This window comes from Cucurbita maxima, unplaced genomic scaffold (assembly GCF_002738345.1).
Source record: "Cucurbita maxima cultivar Rimu unplaced genomic scaffold, Cmax_1.0 Cma_Scf00021, whole genome shotgun sequence".
NCBI classification, from domain to species: Eukaryota; Viridiplantae; Streptophyta; class Magnoliopsida; order Cucurbitales; family Cucurbitaceae; genus Cucurbita; species Cucurbita maxima.
This window is the reverse complement of record NW_019272037.1, coordinates 3,130,491-3,155,821: the sequence shown is the minus strand read 5'-3', so window position 1 is coordinate 3,155,821 and position 25,331 is coordinate 3,130,491. Positions and strand designations below refer to the sequence as shown.

General features: G+C 34.0%; 4 protein-coding genes across 6 annotated transcripts; 1 reads left to right on the top strand and 3 right to left on the bottom strand.

Moving 5' to 3' along the window:
• The first annotated feature begins 61 nt into the window (after nt 1-61).
• LOC111495823 (DNA-binding protein RHL1-like) lies at nt 62-6,623 on the top strand. The gene is made up of 12 exons (XM_023146019.1): nt 62-442; nt 1,070-1,180; nt 2,114-2,200; nt 2,897-3,108; nt 3,637-3,752; nt 3,882-4,072; nt 4,801-4,840; nt 4,928-4,977; nt 5,055-5,100; nt 5,210-5,244; nt 5,741-5,779; nt 6,329-6,623. The coding sequence occupies exons 1-12, from the start codon at nt 122-124 to the stop codon at nt 6,353-6,355; spliced, it is 1,275 nt and encodes a 424-aa protein (XP_023001787.1). The 5' UTR covers nt 62-121; the 3' UTR covers nt 6,356-6,623.
• Nucleotides 6,624-6,846: 223 nt separating this feature from the next.
• Nucleotides 6,847-11,283, bottom strand: LOC111495817 (probable metal-nicotianamine transporter YSL7). Of its 2 annotated transcripts, XM_023146010.1 has the most exons (6): nt 10,560-11,283; nt 9,569-9,723; nt 8,910-9,007; nt 8,687-8,821; nt 8,297-8,486; nt 6,847-8,197 (listed from the first exon to the last, which is right to left on the bottom strand). In XM_023146010.1, the coding sequence occupies exons 1-6, from the start codon at nt 10,963-10,965 to the stop codon at nt 7,100-7,102; spliced, it is 2,082 nt and encodes a 693-aa protein (XP_023001778.1). In that variant the 5' UTR covers nt 10,966-11,283; the 3' UTR covers nt 6,847-7,099. The 2 variants fall into 2 exon arrangements, with proteins under 2 accessions (XP_023001778.1, XP_023001779.1); XM_023146011.1 differs by lacking the exon at nt 9,569-9,723 and having other exon boundaries at nt 10,560-10,688.
• A 2,208-nt stretch (nt 11,284-13,491) lies between these two features.
• LOC111495846 (DNA-directed RNA polymerases II, IV and V subunit 12) lies at nt 13,492-15,680 on the bottom strand. 2 transcript variants are annotated; one of them, XM_023146047.1, is made up of 4 exons: nt 15,539-15,680; nt 15,323-15,384; nt 15,002-15,094; nt 13,492-13,729 (listed from the first exon to the last, which is right to left on the bottom strand). In XM_023146047.1, the coding sequence occupies exons 2-4, from the start codon at nt 15,360-15,362 to the stop codon at nt 13,707-13,709; spliced, it is 156 nt and encodes a 51-aa protein (XP_023001815.1). In that variant the 5' UTR covers nt 15,363-15,384; nt 15,539-15,680; the 3' UTR covers nt 13,492-13,706. The 2 variants fall into 2 exon arrangements, with proteins under 2 accessions (XP_023001815.1, XP_023001816.1); XM_023146048.1 differs by having other exon boundaries at nt 15,323-15,680.
• Nucleotides 15,681-16,606: 926 nt separating this feature from the next.
• On the bottom strand, nt 16,607-17,380 carry LOC111495838 (kunitz trypsin inhibitor 2). The gene has a single exon (XM_023146040.1). The coding sequence runs from the start codon at nt 17,340-17,342 to the stop codon at nt 16,731-16,733; it is 612 nt and encodes a 203-aa protein (XP_023001808.1). The 5' UTR covers nt 17,343-17,380; the 3' UTR covers nt 16,607-16,730.
• Between the last annotated feature and the right edge of the window lie 7,951 nt (nt 17,381-25,331).

Below are 25,331 nucleotides of genomic sequence, written 5' to 3'. Positions count from 1 at the left end.
ATATTTCAACTATGCTCGTTCTAATTTCGCCATATAAAAATTAAAATTTGAAAAATTGAAATAAAAAGGAAAAAAGAAAGAATAGTAAACTGGAGTCCAGAGCTGACTACCGGCATCAGAAATGGCGCGAGGATCATCGTCTTCGAAGAGGGACGAAGCAAAAGGAGAAATGGATCCTGAGATTGCAGCACGAAAGCGGCTTAAGAAGCTTGCATTTACGAATAACATACTTTCAGAAACCCAGGCCAAGCCCCAGGCGTATCTGAGCCCTTCAGCGACGGTTCTGAAGCACCATGGCAAAGACATTGTCAAGAAATCTCAGCGAAAGAACAGGTTCCTCTTCTCGTTTTCGGGCTTGCTCGCCCCCGTTAGTGGAGGCAAGATTGGCGAGCTCAAGGATTTGGGGACCAAGAATCCCATTCTCTATCTCGACTTTCCTCAGGTTCGTCTGTTTCTTCTTTGCTCTAAACATCTTTCTATTTTTCTCTGCTTTGAAAGGTTCCTACAGTTTTCTTCAACTTTTTCTCCTGTTTCACGTTCTTATTGTTAGGTTGAATGGCTCAATGACCTGACCTAGGGTCACGATCTCATGTATTTATAGATGTGTATAATGAAGATTACATTCTAAATCATAGATTTGTTAACAAACTATGAAATCATAGATTTGGTAACAAAACTATGAAATCATAGATTTGGTAACAAACCAAATAACTATGAAATCATATATTTGGTAACAAACCAGTAAATCATAGATTTGGTAACAAACTACTAAATCATAGATTTGGTAACAATCTAGTAAATCACTAGATTATCTTACTATACATAAATATGATTTACTCTACGTTTAACACTTATATGTTCTTGTTGCCTGTGCATTTGGCACTTGTTTGTCATCTCCATCCACCCCCAAGTATGATAGACAATCCCATATAGCACTCCATGTTTTTCCCATGTCTCTTCTATACCTACGTTTCATCTTCTGATGGCCTTATTTTGATGTGGAATTTTATGTGGTCATTAAGCATGTCGAAGTGGAGTTGTTCTCCGTACTAATTCTTTTGCTTTTCAGGGGCGTCTAAAGTTGTTTGGAACTATCGTGTATCCGAAGAACAGATATTTGACTTTGCAGTTTTCTAGAGGCGGAAAGAATGTGATGTGTGAAGATTGTTTTGATAATATGGTTGGTCTTTTTGCTTTTCCTTTTTTCCCTCCTTTTTTTGGCATCTTTGTGTTTTTTCTTTCAAAGATAAGGCAAAAATCCTCAGATTCAATGCAAGTAGGTGTTTGGCTCTTTCTCCTGAAACTGAAAGGAAAGACTGAACCGCAAACCTTCCCCAGCCGATCCGGCTTCGCTATCGCTCATGACTTGTATTGTTGGGCTCGACTAGATCTAATGTATTGGCCTTTCTCTTGGTTTTGTTTTTAGATAGTTTTGAATATCGATAATGTGAGATCTCACATCGATTGGAGAGGGTAACGAAACATTCTTTATCAAGGTGTGGAAACCTCTCTCTAGCAGATGCGTTTTAAAAACCTTGGAGGGTTGGTGGGATAACCGAAAGGAAAAGTCCAAAGAGGACAATATATGCTAGTGGTGGGCTTGAGCTGATATAAATAAAATTGTGAGTTTCCCTCTTTTAAGTAATTAGGATCTTTACCTTTAATAACTTTTCCGAGAATACACTAATCACAATGGGGAAGTTCTTTTCTTAATCTCGTTATTGAAGTCGATATAGATGGCATCACACAAATAAAGTCAAACAGTTCCGATGAAGCATGGTGCCTAAAATGTTAAGGTGCAAGGCTTCTGTTAGTATTAGGCCTTTGTCTGAGCAGACAATGAGTCAAGTATTGGCCAGAGCTTGCGGACATCAAGCAAGATCTCTTCTAAAATGATATGTTTGCCCAATAAAGTGTGGAAAGGACAATCATCCCCCCACCAAAAATCAAGGAAAAAGAAGAGGAAAAAAACCAGGTTAAGTTCTCCTGGTTTTTTGGCAAACGATGCCTCAAGTAAATGCCAGATTGTATCATTTTTTGTTCCCTGCCATTATTTACTATCTTCAGATTAAGAACAATTGTTACGACTCAACGGTTTTTTCTCCGACTGCAGATTGTCTTTTCTGATGCATGGTGGATTGGAACAAAAGATGAAAATCCAGAGGAGGACCGTCTTGATTTTCCTAAAGAAATGACTATGGTAAGTTTCTTGATAATTTTCAGGTTCTTAAATTTATTTTTTTTTTTTTTTGGTTTTTCGAGTGCCTCTACGTTTCCCATGTAAAATTTCCATATGCATCTCGTTTCTGAAGATTATTAATGGAGCAGAATAATGTGAATGCATCCCTTATGAGAGTCGCATAATAATTTCATTCTGTGAAAGGACTAATTTTTGTTGACTGAACTTTTTAATTTCCTTGTGTGCCCATTTAGCAAAAAGAAAGAAAAAACTTAACGGGGCAGTGTCGATACTTTTTTAAACAGTCGTTTAGTTAATTTCTTCATGCTTTTTAATTTGTAACTCTTCTTGGAACCTCCATGAAGCTGATTTTATTGTTGTAAGAAGCCTAATATTACTGGTTCTAACTTCCTTATTATGTTTTTATATTGAAGTTATCCGTCAGGCTGGTCAATATCATTGCATTGCTCTTGTTAGTGTTTGATCCATATTCTTTCATTTCTCTTAATAGTTATATCAATTCCATTTCCGTAGCTTTCCTGGAGAGCTTATATGTGAAGCTTCTTGTATGGTTGTTTTGCGAGTCTGCACTGTTTTATTTGGGGCTGGTGCTGTTGTTCCTGCCTTTCTGTTGTACTTTCATTTTCTGAATTGAAGTTTATTTTGAGAGACAGAAAAACAGAGAGAATTTGCTAACTCCTAGCTGTTATATGTCAGGGAAAATGTGGAGAATATGACTTTAACGGTGGTGCTGGTGTAGCCAGTACGAGTAAGCAGAGTGTTCAAAAGAAGGGAATCGATCGTGCCGAAGAAAATTCCCTTAAAGAAGAACATGGAGATGACTTAGTGGACCTGGAAGACAACATGACAAATTCAATGAAGACTACGCCAGTTAGACATTCTGAAAGATCTGGCGGAAAAGTATTCAAGTATTATCCTTTGCTTATGTTGTTACTACGTAATTGCTATCTAATTATCAATAAGGCAGAAAAGCAATAGGTTTCTTGTCAAATAAATATTTTGCATCAATTGGCTTATTTGATCAGCAGTCAGTACTATGAATGGTAGAATATTATGCTGGATGTCCATAATTGGTTTATGATTTTAAAAGTTCGTAACTTTAAACCTGTTTTTCATGATGTCCACATTCGTTTCGTTACTAATATTCCTAACAGCTCCTCTGTTTAAATATTTTTTCCAATTATTTTACTTCTTCGACCATAGCGAATTTGAGTGAGCACCGCTTTAATCCTAGGTGTTTGTCTTGTTGAACTACCTTAAGCCCATTCAGAACTCCAGTTTCTTTCACTTCATCAGCTAGATGGTGTTAGTTGCTATACAGTGCGTTGGTTTGGATTTATAATTCTTATAAGACTGTACAAATATGAAACAACCAACTTAATTGTTGAGTCTACCTTTTGTAATGTTGTTTAATTTATTTCCTTTTCGTGTTTTAGTTTTGCACAGGCTTTTTCTAAGGAGGAGTCTGCTGGCACTTTGGCTGATTTTTCTGAAGGAGAAGAAAAGAATATTGTCATATATGAACCTTCAATTGGAGATCATGCTAGTGAAAATATCCTGTTTATGATTATTGAGTAGTTTGTCTTATTTCAATCTCTGCAGCTTTCTATTTTTGTTGATTCAATCTTGAAATTTATGTCTGCTGCTTTACTGTATGTTCGCTCCCTTAATTGATTGATACAGACAGAAGTTGTCTCTGTCGATTCTGAAGATAAAGATGCTGTGGAAAGACCTCGATTTCTTGAAGGAAATAAAACACCAATTTCTAAGTCTAAAAATGGTTCTCGGGCCAAAGGAAATGCTCAGAGTGGTAATCGTGGTTTACTTGTCCAGCCTACTCTACCAAGTTTGTTCAAGAAAGTGGAGGAAAAGGTAATATCTGAAAACCTTTACTCAACATGCGGAAATAGATTGATGGTTAGAATCTGTTTACTGCTACATTTAGGAGTTTATTATAACTACTAATTATTTTGTTGATGCAAAAGGAAATGCTCAAAGTAAAATTCCATGCACACTTAACTATAGAGTTCCTACGATTGAGTCTAGTCACCGAAAAGGAAGATGCACATTATTTGTATAGATGGTAACTTTCAATTCTTTTAAGCTTTTCTTAATCACCTTATCCTCGTGATCACTATCATTCGGATGTGATCTCTATTCATTCATATACCCTTTTTTTACTTGGGTGTTGCAGTTGCATGCCAAAAAATCATCCTGTCTCCCATGACTGCAAATATTGATAATTAAAGATGGAAGCATGAATTAATTGACGTCATCCTGTCTCCAGAGCGAAGATATGAGCCTCCAAAATTTTAGAAATTTTCAATATATGACGTCATAGTTTTGCCTAAATTAATTGTCTCGATGGAAGACAGAATATGATATAACACTCTTTTTTTAGCAGAAAAAGTATCAATAAAATAAGGTAATAAAAAAAGTTGACTTTCCAAGATTTTTCTAAAACATGATTGTTTCTTTCCATCCAAATGACCCAGCAAAGTGCTGAAATTGAAACTCCTCCAAAAATGTCTTATCTGAATAATAATAAACTTTATATCTTTAAGGCACATTTATTTGAAACGAATGCTTACTGTTTTCAGAGGACACCAAGAAGTTCAAAGAGGTCTTCAACACCCAAAGGTTCTAATTTTGTTCATTGATTTTATAATCATGACCATGAGAATACTACAGTAACAACATCAAATGTGAAAATTTTGCTTTCTACAGTTTCTGCCCAAAAGAAGCAGCTCTCTGGTTCAAAGCAAAAGATTGACCAGGTGATAAATCTTCATTTTTTAAATTATAATATATATCTCCAGGAATTGACCGTAATGGATTCTTGTGTAATTTTCAGGATGAAGGATTAAAGAAGAGGGGGGTTGTCCAGGGACAAGATGATGGTTAATCTCTCATGCTGTCTCCATTTACTGCCACTTATTTCTCTAACAGGCTTAGATATGGTATGTTTTACATGGTCAGTTGATGCATATTAGCTCTTTCAATTTGCAGGAGGAAAATTCGGGAGGAAGGATACAGAATATGAGGTATTAGCGCCATTTTTGCAAATTGTCCATTTAAAACATTTGCTGCTTTATCAGCTTCAGGATTTCTTATGTGCACTAATCCAGCTAGGAGTGGATATACTTCTCTTATTTATTATCTAACTGAACAAGTCAGCCAGAAGTATCTTCATATTAATCAACTTAGCTGTTGGTGGAAAGGTTTCACAAATATTACTTGTAGTTTCAAAATGCTCAGTTTTAGTTTTTTTCTTGGTGAAACTAACAAAAAGCCTTTAATTTTATGTTGCTGGCACTTGCCGTCCTTCAAACAAATTCAACCAGCCATTCCTTCTCATGTCTAAGGCTCTAGAAAACTTGTCTCATCAGGTTACAATCAAAGTCTCTAAAATTTTATAGGCTCGGAATTCACAACTCCATGTAGTCTATTTCCATTTGCTATTCACGATCGAGTGTGCATGAAATGGTTGATGGGTGAGACGTCATTGTATACTAAATCTGGTTTGTCTATATCTTGTAGGACGAAGATGACATCGAAGAGTTGTTGAGCTCTCAAGAGGTGAGTGTTCAGTACCTATTATATGAACTACCTACTTCTACCGTGATTTCTAGAATATTTGATTGGAAGTTTGTTTGGGCTGAGCCGTAGGTTTGTACTCATTTTGGAGTCTGATGGAAATATTTGGCTGAACTTAGTACATGTAGTCAATTGCTCACTTCATTCTTTAACTATAAAGTATTTGGCTTAGTCCTTACCCTATATTAATTTCTCATTGTCGTGCATCCCATCACCTTTGTTGGAAAGTTGTCATTTCTTGACTGAATAACTACTTATGTCATGTAAGGTTATGAACAAAACAGGTCTCCATATTCCAAAATGTAGTTCTTGATCATGATCACCAAAAAGTGGCAACATTGTCATGAACGTTTCAGATGCATGTGGTTAAATTAATATGTTAGATTAATTTAGCAATTAAACTTCAAAATGGTAGTTGTTATTTAGGGGCCAAATGAATTGCTTAACTAAAATATATTCCTTTTAGTTTCTTTTATAAATATTAGATTGGGATCTTGCACAGTTTTGCTCACAATTTTGCTTGTCATTTAGGACACTGATGAAGATTGGACAAGTTGAGGTTACATTCTAACAATGTAACCCACAGCAGCTAGGATTGCATTGCAAGGATTGTATTCAAAGAGTGCCATGCTCTACCAGTTTCTTTGATGCTGCTCGGTAACTAAAATTAAAGAAACTAACCATAAAATAGTCTTGAAGTTAAGTTTTTATCATAAAGTTAGGCAATGTAAAACTGTACACATTTCATAGGGGCTTGGACCAAATTTGCAACTTAAAAGTTGAAAGTATTCTACAATCTTATCGATTAAGCCATATGTTAGAGGTTCGAATTCTCTCATAACTTATTGAACTCAACATTTTAAATCTCAATTTTCATCCAAGAGTTAAAAGAACTTAGTACTTTAATAGTAATTTTAAAATGCTACGAAAGATCATGAATAATATGTTTTTTAAGTAAAAGAAAAGGTTAAAAAGGATTTCATATATATATAATTTAACCTAGGTTTTTTTTTTTCATCAGATTTTACCCAAGTTGAAAATTTATCAGGTACACAAATGATTTAACCTTTATTATTTACTTTTTTTTAGCATAAATACATTATACAAATCTCACACAATTGCTTAGCTATACAACAGAATAAAACCTGGATCTCTGCTCCCATGGAAACCAAAATAGGAGGCCCTTCTACAACATAAAGAAACCAAAAGGAGAGGGGAGGGGTTGAGATAATTAAGCCCATAGATGTATTTAGCGAGGACAAAGCCACAGATAAATTCGAAGAATAACACATAATTTCAGAGCTACGATCCTAGGAACTTATCTACTCTTGCGTTGGTTGCCCTTGATAGGAACTTCATGCAAATTGGTGGCTTGACTTCCGCCAATGCCAAAATTGAATAAGGCAACATCCAAATCCCATCCCCACATATCAAACCGGATGCTACGGCTGGACCAAATGCATCGGCCTTGGTTTTGTTTAGCTTCTGCCACACAAACAATATCAAGCTTCCAAGGCTCATATCAATTGCAAAGTATGGCCCTAAGTAGAATGGCAATGCCATTGCCATAGGTAAGGGAATGAACCTTGCCCACTTTTTTGGTATCAAGTCTTTAATCAAGTTAACCAAAATGGCGGTGGCGAAAAACACATAACAGAAGGTAAGACAATTCTTTGGTAGACTTGAGAGGCCTTCAACACCCAACACAGACATGTTGCGAAAAAGAACCGCATTCGGGGCAGGGTATTGACCAGTTCGAAGACCAAGATCATCAAATGCCTTGTAGAAGAGCCAAAAGACACAAGGGGAAATAATGCAGCCCATTGTTGTGCCTACTACTTGGCTGACAAACATGGAGCGGGGTGAAGCTAAGGTTAGATAGCCGGTCTTGAAATCCTGCATTAAGTCGGACGCTGTGGAGACAATATTCATCATAACCCCACACGCTGCTAGACCAGCAATAACTCCTCCATGCAAAGGCCCAGCCCAGGCACCAATTGTGAAAATGGCAAGCTTTCCATAAGTAGACGCTAGAGACCAATCCGTGAGTCCACATCCATATGCATTACAGAAGGCCAAGATAGGAGCAAAGACGTAGATGACCAAAATATAATACCATTTCAGCTGGGAAAAGATGTGTGGAAGAGTGTTAATCGACACTGCAGCAATTACAACATAGCCTCCAATGGCAAACCAGATTGGTATTTGATCCTTGAGAAAAAGTTGTTTCCTTCGTTCATCATCATAAGAAAACTCAGACCTTGATGAATTTCCCAAGGAAAAATCTTCAGCCTCTCTTTTGTGTTGAAGTTGGCTGAACAAACCGGAGAGGGTCCGAGTCAATACTTTGAAGAAGTTGTATAGGCCATCACCAAGAATTATGGCTATTGCTATAAATACCTGAGGTCAATGTCAAAAATAAGTTCCTTTAAAGAGATTTTTTTTTTTTTTTTGGGGGGGGGGGAGAAAATAGAATGCTTGTTTAAGATGGAAGATCACCTTGTAACCTTCAAGACCACTAAGGTCATCTGAGCTCAATTTCTCACTAAACCATTGACCCTTTTTATTTTCTATGAGAGGCCACATTATGCCCCAAGAGATAATTCCTCCAACAAGCACCGATACATTTATTATGTGGGGGCAAATCATTCCAACTCCAATATATGTTGCTGAGAAGTCAAAGTAAAACCTACATAATTAACCACAAAAAACACAGTGACCCACATGACAATGTCTTGAAATTGCAACAATATATTTTACATTTAAAAACTTCAAATCTTCAAATCTCGACGTAAAAGGAATGTGTAAATGATATAGCAATCGAGTTCATTGAAGCAATAGAAGGATTAGTCAAACAATCCAGGTGAAGGAATTATAGCTATATAATACCTGTTTGCACGTGCTTGGAGCCCAAATGTTGGAAAATGTGCAAATCCACAACCATCTGCAGCTTGAAAGAACCATTGAAAAAAGCCCCACAAGAAGCTCAAAGAGAAAAACCTGCCAAGCATTCTCACCTGTTTCCTACAAGATCAGGCACAAAAAAAGGTAGATATTAGAACGGCTTTCATATGAGTATCATTATAATTAATTATATATGATAACACATTACTTTGCTAGTGCAGCTCCTCGGGGAGTATGGAAACTATTAATCAAATGAGCAGTTGCAGTACCACTTGGATAAGTTAATTTGAAGTCAACGACCATGATCTGCAATTCATTCCAGGACAAAGTGATCAAGATAATAATGAATAATTTCAAGTCAACAAGTATTGCAACATCAACTTGTTAAATGGAACATGAATATCTAGTTCTTTTTCTATCTTTTGAGTAAGAAACAATCCACTTAAAAAGGAGTACAGGAGGAGAAAGGAAATGCCTATCCAAATCCACTCAACCACTATATAGAACATCTAGAAGAAAGAGGAACAAAAGAAAAAAGGAACATTCCAATCAGGTTGAATCCTAGAGGAATAGTTACAATGTTTATATATCACCAAATTATCATCTAGAATCTAGGAACAAAACAATCTCCTCCATAGAAAGAACATTCATAGAAGCCCTATATGAAGGAATTTAGGTATCTTGTGTGATATAATTTCCTTTGAAAGTTCCTTCACCGTGCATAACGTTGCAGTTGTTCGTATGCTAATTTCTTCACATTAATTTCTGTTGCATTGAAGTTTCATAGCTTATTTTTGATAAACCCCACTTAGCCTTAGTTGTAAGAAGCTGAAAATATTTGTTGCAACTTGCAACAAGGTATCATACCTTTCGCAAGGGTACAACTGAGAAGAGGCCAAGAAAGCTAACAACAAATAGAAAACCAATAATCCATCCTAATGATGGATCTTTGAAATCTTTACTGCCGGATGATCTATGAGCAATCCGTTCGCTCATTCCAAATAAGTAACTTCCAAAACCTCCTGTCAATTGAAATAATCAAAGAGTACAATTTAGTCTGACAGAATTCAGGAATTATAATTTCCAATGATGTGGAATAATAATCCATTTGGATTCTCCCACACCAGAAACAATTATCAGTCTCAAATAGAAGTTTACTTGAAAGCTTGGTGTAAAAATAGCCTAAGAAAACTGGTTTCTTTTTTCATTTCTCAGAGCAGAGTAGTCATGAAGTGTTCATAGACTTCTGGGCAAATAAGAAAATCTTTTCTTCAATTGAAAGATGGATGTTAGAATGCATCGCTCATGGTGATGGAAGGCCAAGGAAAAACTGTACCACAGATAGCTGAGCTTCAAAGGTATGGTCAAAGACCATCTTTGTCTATAACTTCTACAAAATGTATATTGTAAGACGGTGTTCTACTAACAATTTTGTCAGAAGAGATACAATCTTATTTTTATTGGAACAAAAGTTATCTCGTTGTTTGTAGGTTATGCAAGTGCACCTATTTCCATTAGAAGAAACCATTAACAAAAGCAAGGCCACAAGCACAAAAATAAATATATGAAGTTAATTACAAGCAACCGGCAATGATTCGCCCAAAAAAGGTTTGACAGACAAATCGCAGAGCAATCGCAGTTATCAAAATTCCATATAAAAGAATTAAAGCAATCACGATTATGGCACAGATTTGAGCACAGAAACTCGCAAAAATCTGCGCCAATAACACGCGACAGCAAACCAACCAGGGGAAAAAAGGAACAATAATGAAAACTTGAAATCGAAGTTAGTATTCCCGTCTAAATTAAGCGTGCACAAGAATCTACAACCAGTGAATGAAATGGTTAAGGGACAAACCGCTGAAAGCGATGCCAGACGAGGCAACAACACAGGTTTGGATGACAGTGTTCTCCTGCCTGGTGAAAGGCTGCCTCAAGAGGCCTGATCTCTCCAAAAATTTCGTCCATGACTTGACAAAGAAGAAACCTAATAGACCAGCAGATACATTGAGTGAAGGTATAATACCAGTGGTCAGGTTGAGCTTCATTACAATGAAGCTGAACAAAATGCTCAGCCAAAAACTAACGAAAAAAGCTCTAAACGTCAGCTGCTTCCTCCATGGAGGCACTTCTTGGTCCTCAAAGAACTCCTCGATGGATAGCACTCCACTCACTTCCCCAAATCTCTGCCTGTTCATCGAATTTGAACTGCGTTCGGAATCCAAACGCTTCACTACACGATCATCCACTCCTTTCTCCTCCATAGTGTCTCGTTATCGACGACCTTGAGGCTAGAATCAGAACTGGAAACTGAACTTCCGATGAACTGAACCAAAGAAGCGGAATTCATTGGAACCGCATAAATATTGGGAATGTTGCTATCATTTGATACGTGGATGGAAATTTGTTGGGGACGAGACAAAAGAATAGCCCAAATTACTCTCCGATTGACTTCCAAGTCGGCGATTTGGGGCGGAATCATGATGTCGACAGTGATGGGAGTCGCCAACTTGGGCCGTGGAAATTCCCTCACGTCTCCAATTATTTCACTCTCGGATTACTGCTTCGCCTATGCTATAAGATTGGGTTCTGTATTTCCTTTTCTTTTTAAATTATCAAATTAATTTAATTTAATTTAAGATTAAATATACCAAATAGTTTAGGTTTTTTTAAGAACTATAAATGTACTGGACAAAGTTCTTTCATTCTCAAGAAAGTTTGCAGCTTTACTTGACCATACACATCCAATGCACGTGTCTATTTCTTCATTGGTGACTTTAGCTACTTTGCTTTTACTTTAGGTCGGGTCCTAAAATTCAACCTAGCCTCTACTCTAAGCTAAAGTTCTTCCAACACAATATTACATCTCGTTTCATTATCTTGATTCTCGACGAACATATTTTATGCTTCTACATCAATTTATGATTCATTGGAACGAGTTTGAACTTTTTCATTGGGTTCAATAAAAGGTTTATTGTGAGATCTTACATCGATTGGAGAGAGGAATGAGTGTCAACGAGGACGCTGGGTTCTGAAGGAATGGGTGGATTGTGAGATCCACATCGATTGAAGAGAGGGAATTAGTGTCAGCGAGGACGTTGGGGTTTGAAAGGAGGTGGATTGTGAGATTTTATATCAGTTGGAAAAGGGAACAAAGCATTCTCTATATGAGTGTGTAAACCTCTCTCTAGCAGACGCGTTTTAAAAACCTTGAGGGGAAGCCTTGAAAGGGAAAGCCCAAAAAAAAACGCTAGTGGTGGACTTGAATTGACACACTTATAATACTTTATCAGGACGTACCTAATGATTTATACACAAAATGCTTACCGAGACAACTCAAGCTCACCATGCCAACTAAGAATTATTGAGTCTCAATGATGCGAGGCTTACCTAATGATTTATATACTTAAAATGCTTACCGAGACAACTCAAGTTGGTACCATGCCAATTGAGAATTATTAAATCTCAATGATATTTCGTGATGCCAACGTGAACGTTGACAAGTAAGCTTTCATAATATTTTATCATAGGAAGTCTAATATGTGAAGGGTGGTTAAGAAGTCAGCTTTCATTTTTGTTTCTTTCTTTCTTTTAGAACAGCCAGCAATTTATGCTTTTAAAAATGCAAATTAGGCAGAGATATAAATTTTGTGTACTATTCCCTAAAAATTAAGAATGAATTAAAAAAAAAATACGTGTACGACATTTAATTTTATTTTTTATTTTTAAAATTTAGGATAATTATCTTATCACATGAGATAGTAAACACGTCAACTTTTTTCCTCTCACTCTATATATTATAATTAAACATTTATCAATTACATTGCTCACTTAAGTACAAACCTAAAATATATTAATTTAATGGGTTAAGATATAAAATTGACCAAAATATTAAATTTCTGGTTTTTTCTTCTTTTTTTTTTTTTTTTACCTATCAAGACTCTAAAATAGCTCTGATTTTAGGCATATAATAAAATAAAAAGAAAATACAAACAACAAGTTGACACGTAGACCAATAATTGGCAATGGGGATAAGTAGGCTGAAAAAGTGGGAAGGCAAGTGGACCCCATTGTTGCATAGAGTTGGGTGCGATCCACTAATATCCTCCGCATGGTGAGTGCCAATAATCTAGTGGAGGAATCAACCAATTTTTACTATTTTCGAATTAAATTCCACGCGTAACACATATTAATTATGTAAAAATAAATAAATAAAAATAAAACTCGAACCGGAGTTTATAGAACTTTGAAACGAACCGTTTGACAAAAAAATCCAGATGAAAACAAATTAAATAGACCAAAATTGAACAAAATAACCAAATCAAATAGACCCATAGATGCTTAATTCCTAAATTGAATATTCAATTAACCAAAATCAAGGTCCAAAGAACTAAAACAGTGTTTCAAATACCATTCTCGTCAATTATTAGTTTGGTAGGGAAAGGTCCACTTAATTCAAATATAATTAAAAGAATGAGACACTAATTAGTAAAAAAAAAAAAAAAAAAAAAAAAAAAAAAAAAAAACTGTGTTCTGATTATTATTTCAAATGTTGAATCTATGATTGAATGGTTAGAATCTTAAAAAATGAACGTAAGCATAACTCAATGATTGATTGATTGATTGTGCAAATTTTGGCATCTCTACTTTTCCTTTAAAAATCTCCAGCTTTTGAACTCCCACCTCATATTACAATCAATAAGATACTTAAAAAAAATGTTCACACTTTCCATGAATAAACTAATAATAATAATAATGTAAAAATAACTTCATTTAACAAGAAAGGCAAATGGAATAGGAATCAAATGTTGATATGGAAATGCAAATGTGAACCTTCCAGTGTATGCAGAATTGACCATTCATATTACCAGTAGGACATGAACTTATCTCACGAGGATAATGCATTACAGCAAGTCCTTAGGCCATATCGAGTTCGTTTTTGTTTTCCTAAGAAAGACTTACAAAATATTCATGATACTAGAAGTCCAACGCCAGAATAAGCATTTCAGCGGGCCTCATACTGAACAACTGCAGTAATAGGCAAGACCCGAATTAGATTTCAAATTTGGAAAGAAGCAGATAAATATCAAGGACAAAGAAAGTAATATGAGATGCATGTTCATTTAAATGAAAAAAAACCAAACATTCATAGAGCAAAACAAAGGATATACTACAAAGACAATACAAAAAACCAACCCAGATCAAATCAACCCATAACAAAAACAGTGACAGAGCTACACTATGAGAACGGGCTCCAATAACTAAAATGGATGGTTTAACCCGTCCATAAAGAGAGAATCTACATTTAATCTCAAGACTAGTAATTAGAGAGCATCCCAAGTCATAAAAGATAACAAGCATACTCCAAGAAATGCTTTTGCCTGTCAATTATCCCCAAAGGTTGAGTAGAATAGGTTCTGATCAAATGCAACACGTCGTTGAATATATTGTTGAGGATTATTGAGAAGTGTAGTCCCACATTGGCTAATTAAGAGGAAGATCATGGGTTTATAAGTAAGGAACACTATCTCCATTGGTAGGAGGCCTTTTGGGGAAGCCTAAAAGCAAAGCCATGAAAACTTATGCTCAAAGTGGACAATATCATACCATTGTGGAGGTTTGTGATTTCTAACATATATTAGTTGAATCACTACAAAATCAATAGTTGCAAATACATGCAATCCATAAACTTTAAAACAAACTGAGTTAATAACACGATTCCTATAGATGATCCATTTTTTGGAATTTTCAAATGAACTATGAAAAGGGTAGAAAGCATTCAGAGAATCAGAATGGATGAGAGTGTGATAAACTCAAAAGGAATTCAAAACAGATACAAAGAAGTGAAAACATAGCTGATCACTCAGCTCATACAGAGTACTCAAACAAGCGGGCCCAAATGCAATGAAATCAACTTTAGAACTAGACCAACTAAGTACAAAGCCGGCCAAAGCTACCAGTCCCAGAGTTCAACTGACTTGTTTTACTTCAATATCTACTCAAGAGTTCATTCAGTTTCTTTTCCGCTTAATGAGGAAAATCATTGTATCCATGGTTGGAAATTGTTAAAATTTACGGAACTAGGAGGTTTGCTCAACCCAATGGCTATTTTGTACTCTACGATTAAATGAAAAGCCCATGTCTTATTTCAAATAAATTTTTAGTTAGTCATATGAAAATCTGAAACGTCTCCTTGGACGAGAATTGAAAATCCAAACATCCTTAAGAGGAAATATCATATTTAGAGACGACATATTCATGATTTAAAAAAAAAAAAAAAACAGTAGAATTATATCTTACTGCGACGGGTACGCTTCTTGTAGAGAATACGATAACCACACTCTCGGCATTGTATGACATCACCTTGCTTCAGAGTGTTCTCCATTCCACAATCTACATAGATTTTACAGTTCTTAAGATCCAAAACATAGTTAAGCAGGTGAAAATTTAGGGCTAGTATTTTAAATCTAAACTCGAATCAACAAACTTCTAAATTCCCGATGTCTTAATATAGTCGAAGTAACTTGATCATGATTAATAGATGCATCCGATAACAGAACTTAAAAACCTAAATACTCGGGAGATTTTGAATAATGGACTCAGTAAACACAACAAGTTTACCTCCACAGATGTAACTGACTGGTTCAGGTTGAGGATCCATGAGTCAAACTTCAAAAATCTTCCTGCGAAATAAATTATTGCAAACTTATGCCAAAAGTAAGAGGCAATTACAGATAGAATGATGAGAAGAAAGTAAAGTGGGGGTGAGGGTGTGCCAGCGACCGGCGACAAGCGACGGCAGAGGGAGATAAGAGAAAAGAAACAGTTCGCGTGTACCTGCCACTGCGAGGGAGATACGAGGGCAGAGAGAGAAATCGGAGTCGCGTAGGGCTTTGGCGGTGATTACAGTGATGGGCGAGGGAAAATCGAAGAAAAATTAAAAGGGGCGGGGAGAGAAAGCGGCAGACGTGTAGGGTGTTTTATTATTATTATTATTATTATTATTTTACTATAAATATATAACAAAATTTTGATTTGTATATATGAGGGTATAATGGTAAAATAGTACTTTTCTTTTCATTTAAGCATTCATTAAAAAATTATATTTTTAATGATATAAATTCTAAATAAGAATTTCAAATCATTCTCATCTTTGGATCTAATTTTATAAAAAGATGTGAATAAAATATTGATTTTTCTAAAATACAATATATCAAATTTTGTATTATTATTATTATTTTGAAACAATCAAGTTTGTACCATTATTATCACTGTGGGATAAGAATAATATTGTTTAAATAAATAAAATAAATAAACAAAAATCACACAAATGCGAATAGAATAAGAAATTATTGAAATGAGGTTTTAATAGATTTATGATATATTCATTTAATAATAATAATATTTTATCTATGAACAATCAAATTTTAATTTTATATTTAATAGAGGTGTGAATTTTAAAAAATACGTTAACTAGTTCAGAGATGTATTAAATATAAATATAAAAAAAATAATGAATTATTGAAAAAGATTTATTAAAATAATTTAAATTTTTTTAATTTATTCAACATAAAATTGAGAATTTAAAAATGAGATTTAAAGATATGATATCTATTGGAAAATTCAACTGATAAATTAATTAAACACTCATTTTACTTTTATTAAATAATACATTTGCTTTTATCATTATAGTGAAATTAGAGCAATTACATATTAATTTACCAACAAAATTGGAATTTACCTAAAAACTAAATTTTTTTAATGGAAACGGAGAATTTTTAAAATTAAAGTAATTGAAATAAAAGTTTGACTTTTCAATTAAGGAAATATGCTTTGACTTTGATAAAGGGCGGAAAAACTATATTTAATGGGAAACTAAATTAAAATACATTATGAAGGAAATTATTATTCTTCAAAAGGTAAATAAAATACAAAATATTTTATTTAGATAAACACTGTTATGACATATGACAATATTACTTCACAAACTCGTGACTATTACACACTGGAGATCTCTTCCAGCTTCCAATTAAACTTCCTTGAACATGACAGGGAATGGCGTATCGCTCAAAGCCAGAGCCCTCTTTCCATTCTTGAAGAAGATTCCAACATCTCTGCACATAACTTTACAGAAATCGCACACAGTCGGACAGAATTTGAACTTGTAATCGTTACCGTGTTTCTCAATTTTGAACCAATTGTCGACCGTCTTGACGCCTGGATTTCCTCTCGTTCCGCCGATCGTGATGAACCACTGTTTCGTCGATTCGTCGAATTTGTCCAATTTCCATACCGTCGATGTGGCGCAGATCGTACTGGCCTCGAATTGGACGTTTAAATCCGTCGAAACTCGAACGACGCCTTTTTTAGGGTTTACAGGCAAAAATGCCGCGGGAAGGCCGTTCATTAATTCAAACTGTTCTTGAACGACGTTGAGTGGACATTTGTCCGATTGGAGGTTGCCTAGGGCTAGGCCGCCGCCTCTTCCGCGGAAAACAGGGAGGATGTAGTAGTTGACGCCGGCTCGGAGCTTCTTGCCGTCGATGTCGCGGACGGCGTCCGGCGAGGCGTCGGCTCTGGAGACGCGGACCTCAGAGGCAAGGAGAATGAAAAGAAAAGACAGTAACGCGAAATTCTTCATTTTTTTTCCTTTTACGGTGTATGAATGAGACTGGGAAAGGTTTGTATTTATAGGAAAGTAGAGACTCGAAGCTGCTCATTGTTTTATCTCTTTAATGCATTATTTTCTTATTAATTTATAAAAAATATTATTTTCTGAGAGTTTATATTTAAAATAGATAATAACATGAGTATGTGATTAATAACAAATAATTCCTCAAATTGAATTTATAAAAAATGAAATTAGAAAAGGATTATTATAAATTAAAAATATATATACACTTATTTTATTTTAGTAAAAATGTTCAATCGTTTTTAGAATAAATGAAAATATTTTCTCAATAGTGAGTAGATTTTCGTTATTATTCATTTGCAAACTATTAAAATATTAAATTTAATTTATAAAATTTAAAGGTTTTGAATTTAACAACTCTTTAATTTCTCGATTATAATTTTTAAAAATTACATAATTAAAAAATTAAATTTATAATATTAAAAAATTTAAATTAAATAGAGAAAACGTTGAATAAATTTATAATTTAACTAAAAAAAAAATAACTACTTGTTTTTTAAGAAATCTAGAGATCCACATTGAATAATCAAAATTTGACTAGAGCCAACAGTATTAAAATTATTCAACAATTTATATCAAAATGAACACTCAAAATATTTTTTAGTCTATCATGTTCTAAGGATGACCACGTCGGATTCGTTCATAGAGATAAGTTTTTAAATTCAAACTATTGGCAATTCATGTGATTGTATTTTATACTTTAATGATATAAATTTGAATATTGGGAATGGTCAAGACTTTGAAACATCAAGGGGTTTCCTTCTTCTCTACGTTTTAAATGGATAAAATTTCCGACTTTTTCTTTATTATTTTAAAAAATCCATATTTCTACTTGAAAAAATGAAATATAAAATTTTTATTTTTATTTCAAATTCTTATTTAATAGTTAAGATAAGATCATTGTTGATGTTTGATTAAACATTATTTATTTGAATAAAATACTATAATTTGTTAATGACAATATTAACGATGAGTTTGGGCTATTAGAAATTGTATAAAAGTCATGCACCAGAGTGTGCAAACGAGGACGTTGGCCTCAAGAAGGTGGATTATGAATTCTCACATTGATTGGAGAAATGAATGAAACATAATAAGGGTGTGGACTTGGACGGTTAGAAAGTTTGAAGCGTCTAGTTTTACTCGGTGAAAATAAAAGTGCGACCAATATCATATAGATATACATATAATAACGAGCAGACAAACATAAATGATAAAGTAGCATGCTGCCTAAAAACAGGATGCCTTAATAGCTTCTAAAGGGCACTGCAATTAGCGTCGTCTACAGATGTAATCTAACAAGCAAGACGATGTGGTGACCTTTGACAGCTTCTCAAATGCGAGCAGTCCTTGCCACTACCGGTTCCAAGTCTTCCATCGGGTCAATGCTGCACCGAGTGACAGTGTTGTTAGCATTAAAAGAAGTGCATTCATGGGGTCACATCTAGTTATATAGACATTGAGGGAGTCATCCAATGTCTCCTTAAAGATATACTCCTTCATTCATCGTTTAAGTTTTCTAAGTTCAAAATCGTTCGTGGGTTCGGTTTTGAGTAAGATTTCGTCATTCTTTTGGCTATTTTATTTGGTTTTGGTCGTTTTGGTTATCGGTTTGTCACACATTCAGTTTACATATGGGTTCAATGTAGGTTTTGACTTAAAAGATGACTCAAACCCCTTATTTTCGATGAACAAAAAGAAAAAAAAAATGTTCTATCAGACATTTGTGTTAAGACGTTTTTGGTTTCCTTAAATGAATTCGTACGAGTTTCTTTACTTGTTTACTCCTATTTTTCCCTTAATTTGTCAAAGTGGGACTCCAACCATTCTCCCTTCAAATAAAATACAATATAGAGCCTTCCCTAAGACCTGATTCTCGATTCTCTAAAGCCCTCGAACAGTCTCCCCTTAGTTGAAACTCAACTCCTTCTATAGGCACTTGAAAATTCTATTGATATGACTAAGTTAGATAAGGACATGACTCTAGTAACATGTTAACAACAACAAACCTAGATAATTATATGATATTGTCGACTCTGATCATAAAGTACTTCGTTTTTATGTTTATTCAAAAAGCTTCGTACCAACCGAGTTCTCTCGATATATATATATATATATATATATATATATATATATATATATATATATATATATATATAAAGATAATAAAAGATACTCGGAATGACTGACCTAAAAGTAACATCCCCACTAGGTGTCAAGTTCTTGGAGATCCAATTGGGAACCAACTCATGGAGCTGCTCAATTTGCTCTTCCACTTCACCTGCAAGGAAACAAGTACAAGTAAAGCAAAATTTCAAAACAAATTAACAAAATCATACATACTTCTCTCAGTAATATCAGGACTACTCATCATAATCTTGTGCACGAGCTCTTCCTTGTTAATCGAAGCGCAATTAACAGACTTGAAAATGTTGTAGACAACACGAACAACATTCTTCACATCAACAAAAGCTTTCTTTTCAGCCACGCCGAGCCTCAATGCACCATTGTCGCCTTCCATGGCAGACAAGTCGTGAACCCGTTTTGCAGCTTTACATAATCTTCCCACGCTTGCGGGTTTCCTCGTTTTCACATACGAACTCGGCAGCACTGATTTCTTTGGTGTCAACTGTTCTGGGGTTTGTGTCATTATGATGCTACAACCAAAAGTCTTAACGCCTTCAGTTCTACGATTTTTCTTTTTCTTTTTCTTCTAATAATATGAAATGGTAAGATTATAGGAAGATAGTTATGTTTTTTAAAAATAACTTTTTATTAAAAATTTAAATTCAAATTTAGATCTTATTAGATTGGAAAGAGAAGTTCTTCTATTTTTAGATTATTCATCGTTTGCGGAAACGAAATAATTTTTTAATATACTATTTTATTGGGATCAAGTGATAATTTTGGTAAAATTTATGTGCTATTTTGTTTGCATTTAGAATATTATAATACTATTTAATTCTTTGGGGTTTTATTGTTATTGTTGGACTTGATAAGCTCTCAACCAGTCCTAATGGGTTGAAAGGGCTCTAGTCTTTAGATTAGGCCTAAGCTCAAGAATTGGCAATCGGCAGTCAGAGACGGCCTATTGGAAGTCGATGTTGATCCCTATAATGAGTTGAGAAGAATAAAATTTTCACCGAATTGGATGGATAACTATGAAAATTGGATTAAATATTTTAACTAAATCATATATCTTAATTTACATTTAACTCATTTAAATGTAATTTAAAATTGTAATATATATTTTTATGTAATGTATATAATATATATTAATTATTTGAATATTTAATGCTCAATAATTTATTTACGATGTAATTATAAATCAAGTTCCATCTAGTGAGTGTCCGATTTCTTGCCTTCAACCCACTAGAAATCCAAGCAATAACAATGACAATATGTGGAGCTGCTGAGGGAAGGGGGGCGGTTGCCGGTGGTGGATTACTGATCGGAGGGAAATTTTGCCCGAGATTCGAGGGTTCGTCGCTTTTCGACCGTTGGATGCCCGAAGGATGACTTGCTACTTGGAAAAAGTGCGCTTATAAGGACTAGGCCCATTGGATATGAACTATTTTGTATTACTGGGCCAGACCCAAAATCATAGTCCAGAGTGAGAATTCAGAAATTAAAGTTATAATGACGTAAGCTTAAAACAGAAATTATGTCATTTCGAAACCAATTTTTCACACGTGTCAAATTTTAGAAAATATTTACCCTTAGATTTTTTTTTTTTTTTATGTATAATTGTATAAAAATATTGATAATTAAAAATAAAATTATTTCACTCAAACTTTTTCATCGACCGTATATATTTTTTGTCTACACATTATTCTCGCATGATTTTGGAAGTGATAAGACATTCAATTTTTCTTCCAAAAATAAGTGCTAACACAAAAAAAGCATTATTCAAATATTTTTTTTATTTTTTTCCTAAATAATATAAATCTGTTTTTCATATATATATTTTTTTATTTTTCGTATTTTTCTCAACCATTGAATATTAAATTTTAAAGACAAAGGACGGACAGAGATTTTTACAACTTTATTATTAATTTTAATAAAATTGACTAAAAAAATAAAATCTTTATGAATTTTATTTAAGATAGGTGTAAAAGAAGAGAAAAGAAAAGAGTGGGGAGAGTTGTGAAGTGGTTTTGAAGGGGAACACAGAAATGGATGGGTAATAATGCGTATTAGGTAAGCACTTGGGAACTCAATGATTTTGAAACTTTCATCAAAATGGTAAGCACTCAAATAAACCAAATGAAAAAAGGAAGATAGTGTGTAATATATAAGGTAAGGTAAAATGTGAATTTGCTTCGGCTTTGAGCTTTTCCTCAAAGGAAGGCGAGGGTGGTGCAGCTACCACTACCAGACAGCGTCCTGCAACCCCCTAATTGTTCTCATCACAATTTCCCCATTTTTGCCCACGCCTTTTTGACCGCCCCATTTTGTTCGTGGCTGCTTTCCATTTATACCTTCAAGATTACGTGATTTTAATCATTTATAATATTTATTTATTTATAAAAATTGATCAAGAAAATAATTCTAAAAGATTAAAAAAAATTTAAATATTCAAGTTACGTTAGGAGACGAAACTATTCCCTCTATGTCCCAATACCTTATTCCCTTCGAAATAAGCAACTGGTCCTGAAAATGATATCAGTATGCATATATCAACACATGTAAGACCTAGCTTAATTGAATCAAGAGTCTTAATCGAGACTAATTGACCTTCTTTAGCTGACTCTCACCTCTCAAAGGCAACTCGTACGTTTTCCTCAAGCATAGAAATTGTTCTACCAACCGTACGCTTTCGTCCTTCAACGACGAGTAAAGATAATGGTAAGTAGAATAACTTAAACTTTTTTTTTTTAATGGCTACTTTGTGATTCTTAAGAATAGGGCTTAATCTTGTTTTTTCAGTCTAATTATTTTTTTTTTCTAAAATTTAATTTAAATGTTTAAATTTCAATTTATATATTTCTAATGATATTTAAAAAATAATCGTGTCATGACTACGATGGTGCCTTAAATGCTTATATAGCTAAAAGAAAAAATATCTAATTAATCATAAGAAGATAAGCAAAAATATTAATGTTGAGGAATTGACTTAGATTTTGCGCTGTGGGGATCCATGATCCTTAAGGCGCAAACAGTCGATGAAGTGGACCATCCCATAAAGCAAGGAGTGGGCCCCACAATCTCAGTGCTACGTGTCATAATCTCCATCCATTCTACTCGTTTGCGTCCAACAGCAAAACAACATGTAGATTATGAATTGGCCAACCCAAAAACGTGTCAGGAAATGAATGGGTAGAACCCAATCTCTTTTGATTGGTTGGATACCGTGACGTGGAGGCCAATTTAAATTACGCAACCGTTGCCGAAAACAGTAAATTCACTTGGCGAAGCCGCCACGTGTATAGCCTTACACGTCACTTTCCATAAATATCGTAAATTTAAAAATATTTTATGAATTAATTAATTTATTTATTTTCGAACTTGTTTTTAGATCCATCGTATCATATCTCCACCGCCCATGGACCTCGCATTTCAACGCTTCGAATCCGGAGCTGTTCAGATTAGTCGTTTACATTACGCCATGTGTCATTTGATGATGTCATGATTGTACGATGCCACGTGGAAAAACAATAAGGAGTTGGACGGTGCCGTTTTTGTCCAGCTTTCGCTTTCGGAGGTCCGACGACGTAGACGGCGGAGAGACAAAAGAAAGTGCTTTGGGATTTTATGGATTTTTTATTTTCAATCAATTTCGGTCTTCCACTTCATGTCTATGAGTCGTAAGTAACATAGAACATTTGAAAAAGAAAATAGATGGAGAACTCGTAGAGTCCAAGAATATGTTCAAATTTTGTTTTATCTATTTAAAAATAGAAATAAAACTTTTTTGTTTGAGTTAAATCATATGAATTAATTATTAATTTTTAAAAAATTTATTTGTACATATATTTATTTTAAATTTATAATTATCTTTGATCATTTATTATTAGCTCTTCTTAGAAATACTTTTTTAATGTGATTTTCCATTGAAATTAAATTTTTTAATTCAATAATAAATAGATAGTTTTACTTATTAATCGAGAATTGAATTGAGTTCATTATTTAATAAAAGTGGTTTAAGTTAAAAAAAAAATTACCACCCTTAGTAAATATTATCTTTCTAAAAATTTTCATTTCAGACTTCTTATCAAGATTTTAAAATGCGTTTACTAGTGAGAAGTCAATCGTCAACAAATATTGTCTGTTTTTGTCAATTACGTATTGTCGTCAGCCTCACAATTTTAAAATGTCTCTACTATTAGGAGAGTCTAGCTCTATTCCGATCAGTGCCTCGTACCGTTTGATGACTGACTTTACCATTTGTGATAGTTCAAGTTCACCGTTAGTAGATATAGTTCGTTGTAGTCCGTTACGTATCGTCGTCAGCCTCATGCTTTTAAGTTCTACTAGAGAGAGGTTTCCACACTCTTAGCATGAATACTTTATTCTCCTCTCTAATCGACGTGAGATCTAACAATTTCCTATTAAAATAATTGAGTTGGGTCTAAAAAATGTTCTAACCCTATTCAACCCGACTCTTACTCTTAATAATTCAATGATACGTGTAAACATTGTTTATCGAGTGTAATTATTGGCATCCCCTCCAAGTAATAAATTGCCACATTTTGGACAATTTAAATTGGTAAAAGTTTGATTTGGATTAGCTTTCTTTATACAAAATTGTTGAAGATGGAGGGTTATGTGTTCTTGACAATCCATTAATTGATATCGAAGTATATGCTCTTGTTGAAAAGTCCCTCCTAATCATTCAATAAGGTTTATCCATTTCAAGTAAACCTTGAGTTCAACAAATTAAAGTTGGTACCCAGTCAACCATGAAGCGTCTAGCCACTTTTAATATTCTCACCAATTTGGATAGCTCCAAGGATTATTTACATTAATTGCCATCATTATCCCTTTAATATTGAAAGGATAAAAACTAAAGGTAAAATCATATATATTTTCCATTTAGTGGTTTTTTGTATAGAAATTATCGACCAAGTTTCCACCATTTTTATTTTTTTAGCTTATTTTTTAATATATTAAAAATAATTAGTAAAGTTTTTTGAATAAAAATAAACATAGTATTTGCAAGACTTTCCTCAGGATCAATAAAATGATGGTAAATTAATTAAAATATCACATCTAAAAACTTTAAAATAAATACTATTAATATTATGACATCGCACCTCAGGAGAGAAGTGGAAACCTCTCCTAACAGATGCGTTTTAAAACCTTGAGGGGAAGTTCGAAGGAAAAAGCATAATGAGGACAATATCGGCTAGCGGTAAGCTTGGACTGTTACAAATGGTATCAGAATCTGACATTGGACTGTGTGCCAACGAGAACGCTGACCTCGAAGGAGGTGGATTGTGAGATCCCATATTGATTGGAGAAATGAACGAGTGTCGTGAGGATACTAGGCTCTAAAGGGGGTGAATTGTGAGATCCAACATCGACTAGAGATGTCCCTCCCAAGCAGACACGTTTTAAAGTCTCGAGGAAAAGTAAAAAAAGAACAGCTTGGATGGTTACAAATACACTTGCCCAATCTAAGATTTAAATTGATATTTTTTTTCGAAAAAATTTATCACACTTCTCTAATTATGTCTAATATTATCCGTTTGTGAAATTAATTTACTTAAGGTATGATAAGTAAAGAATAATTCTAATGTTACATAAAATAATTAACACTATCATTGTTGGATGGAGATTATATCAAACATTATTATTGTCGATTGGTGTTGACGTACATCGAATCAATTAGGTAGCAATTTAAAGAAATCCTTTATGTAAGCAATCATTTATCGTATATGGTATGTTGGGTGGAATAAAATAATTGGGGAACTCCAAATTAAAATAAAAAATTAATTA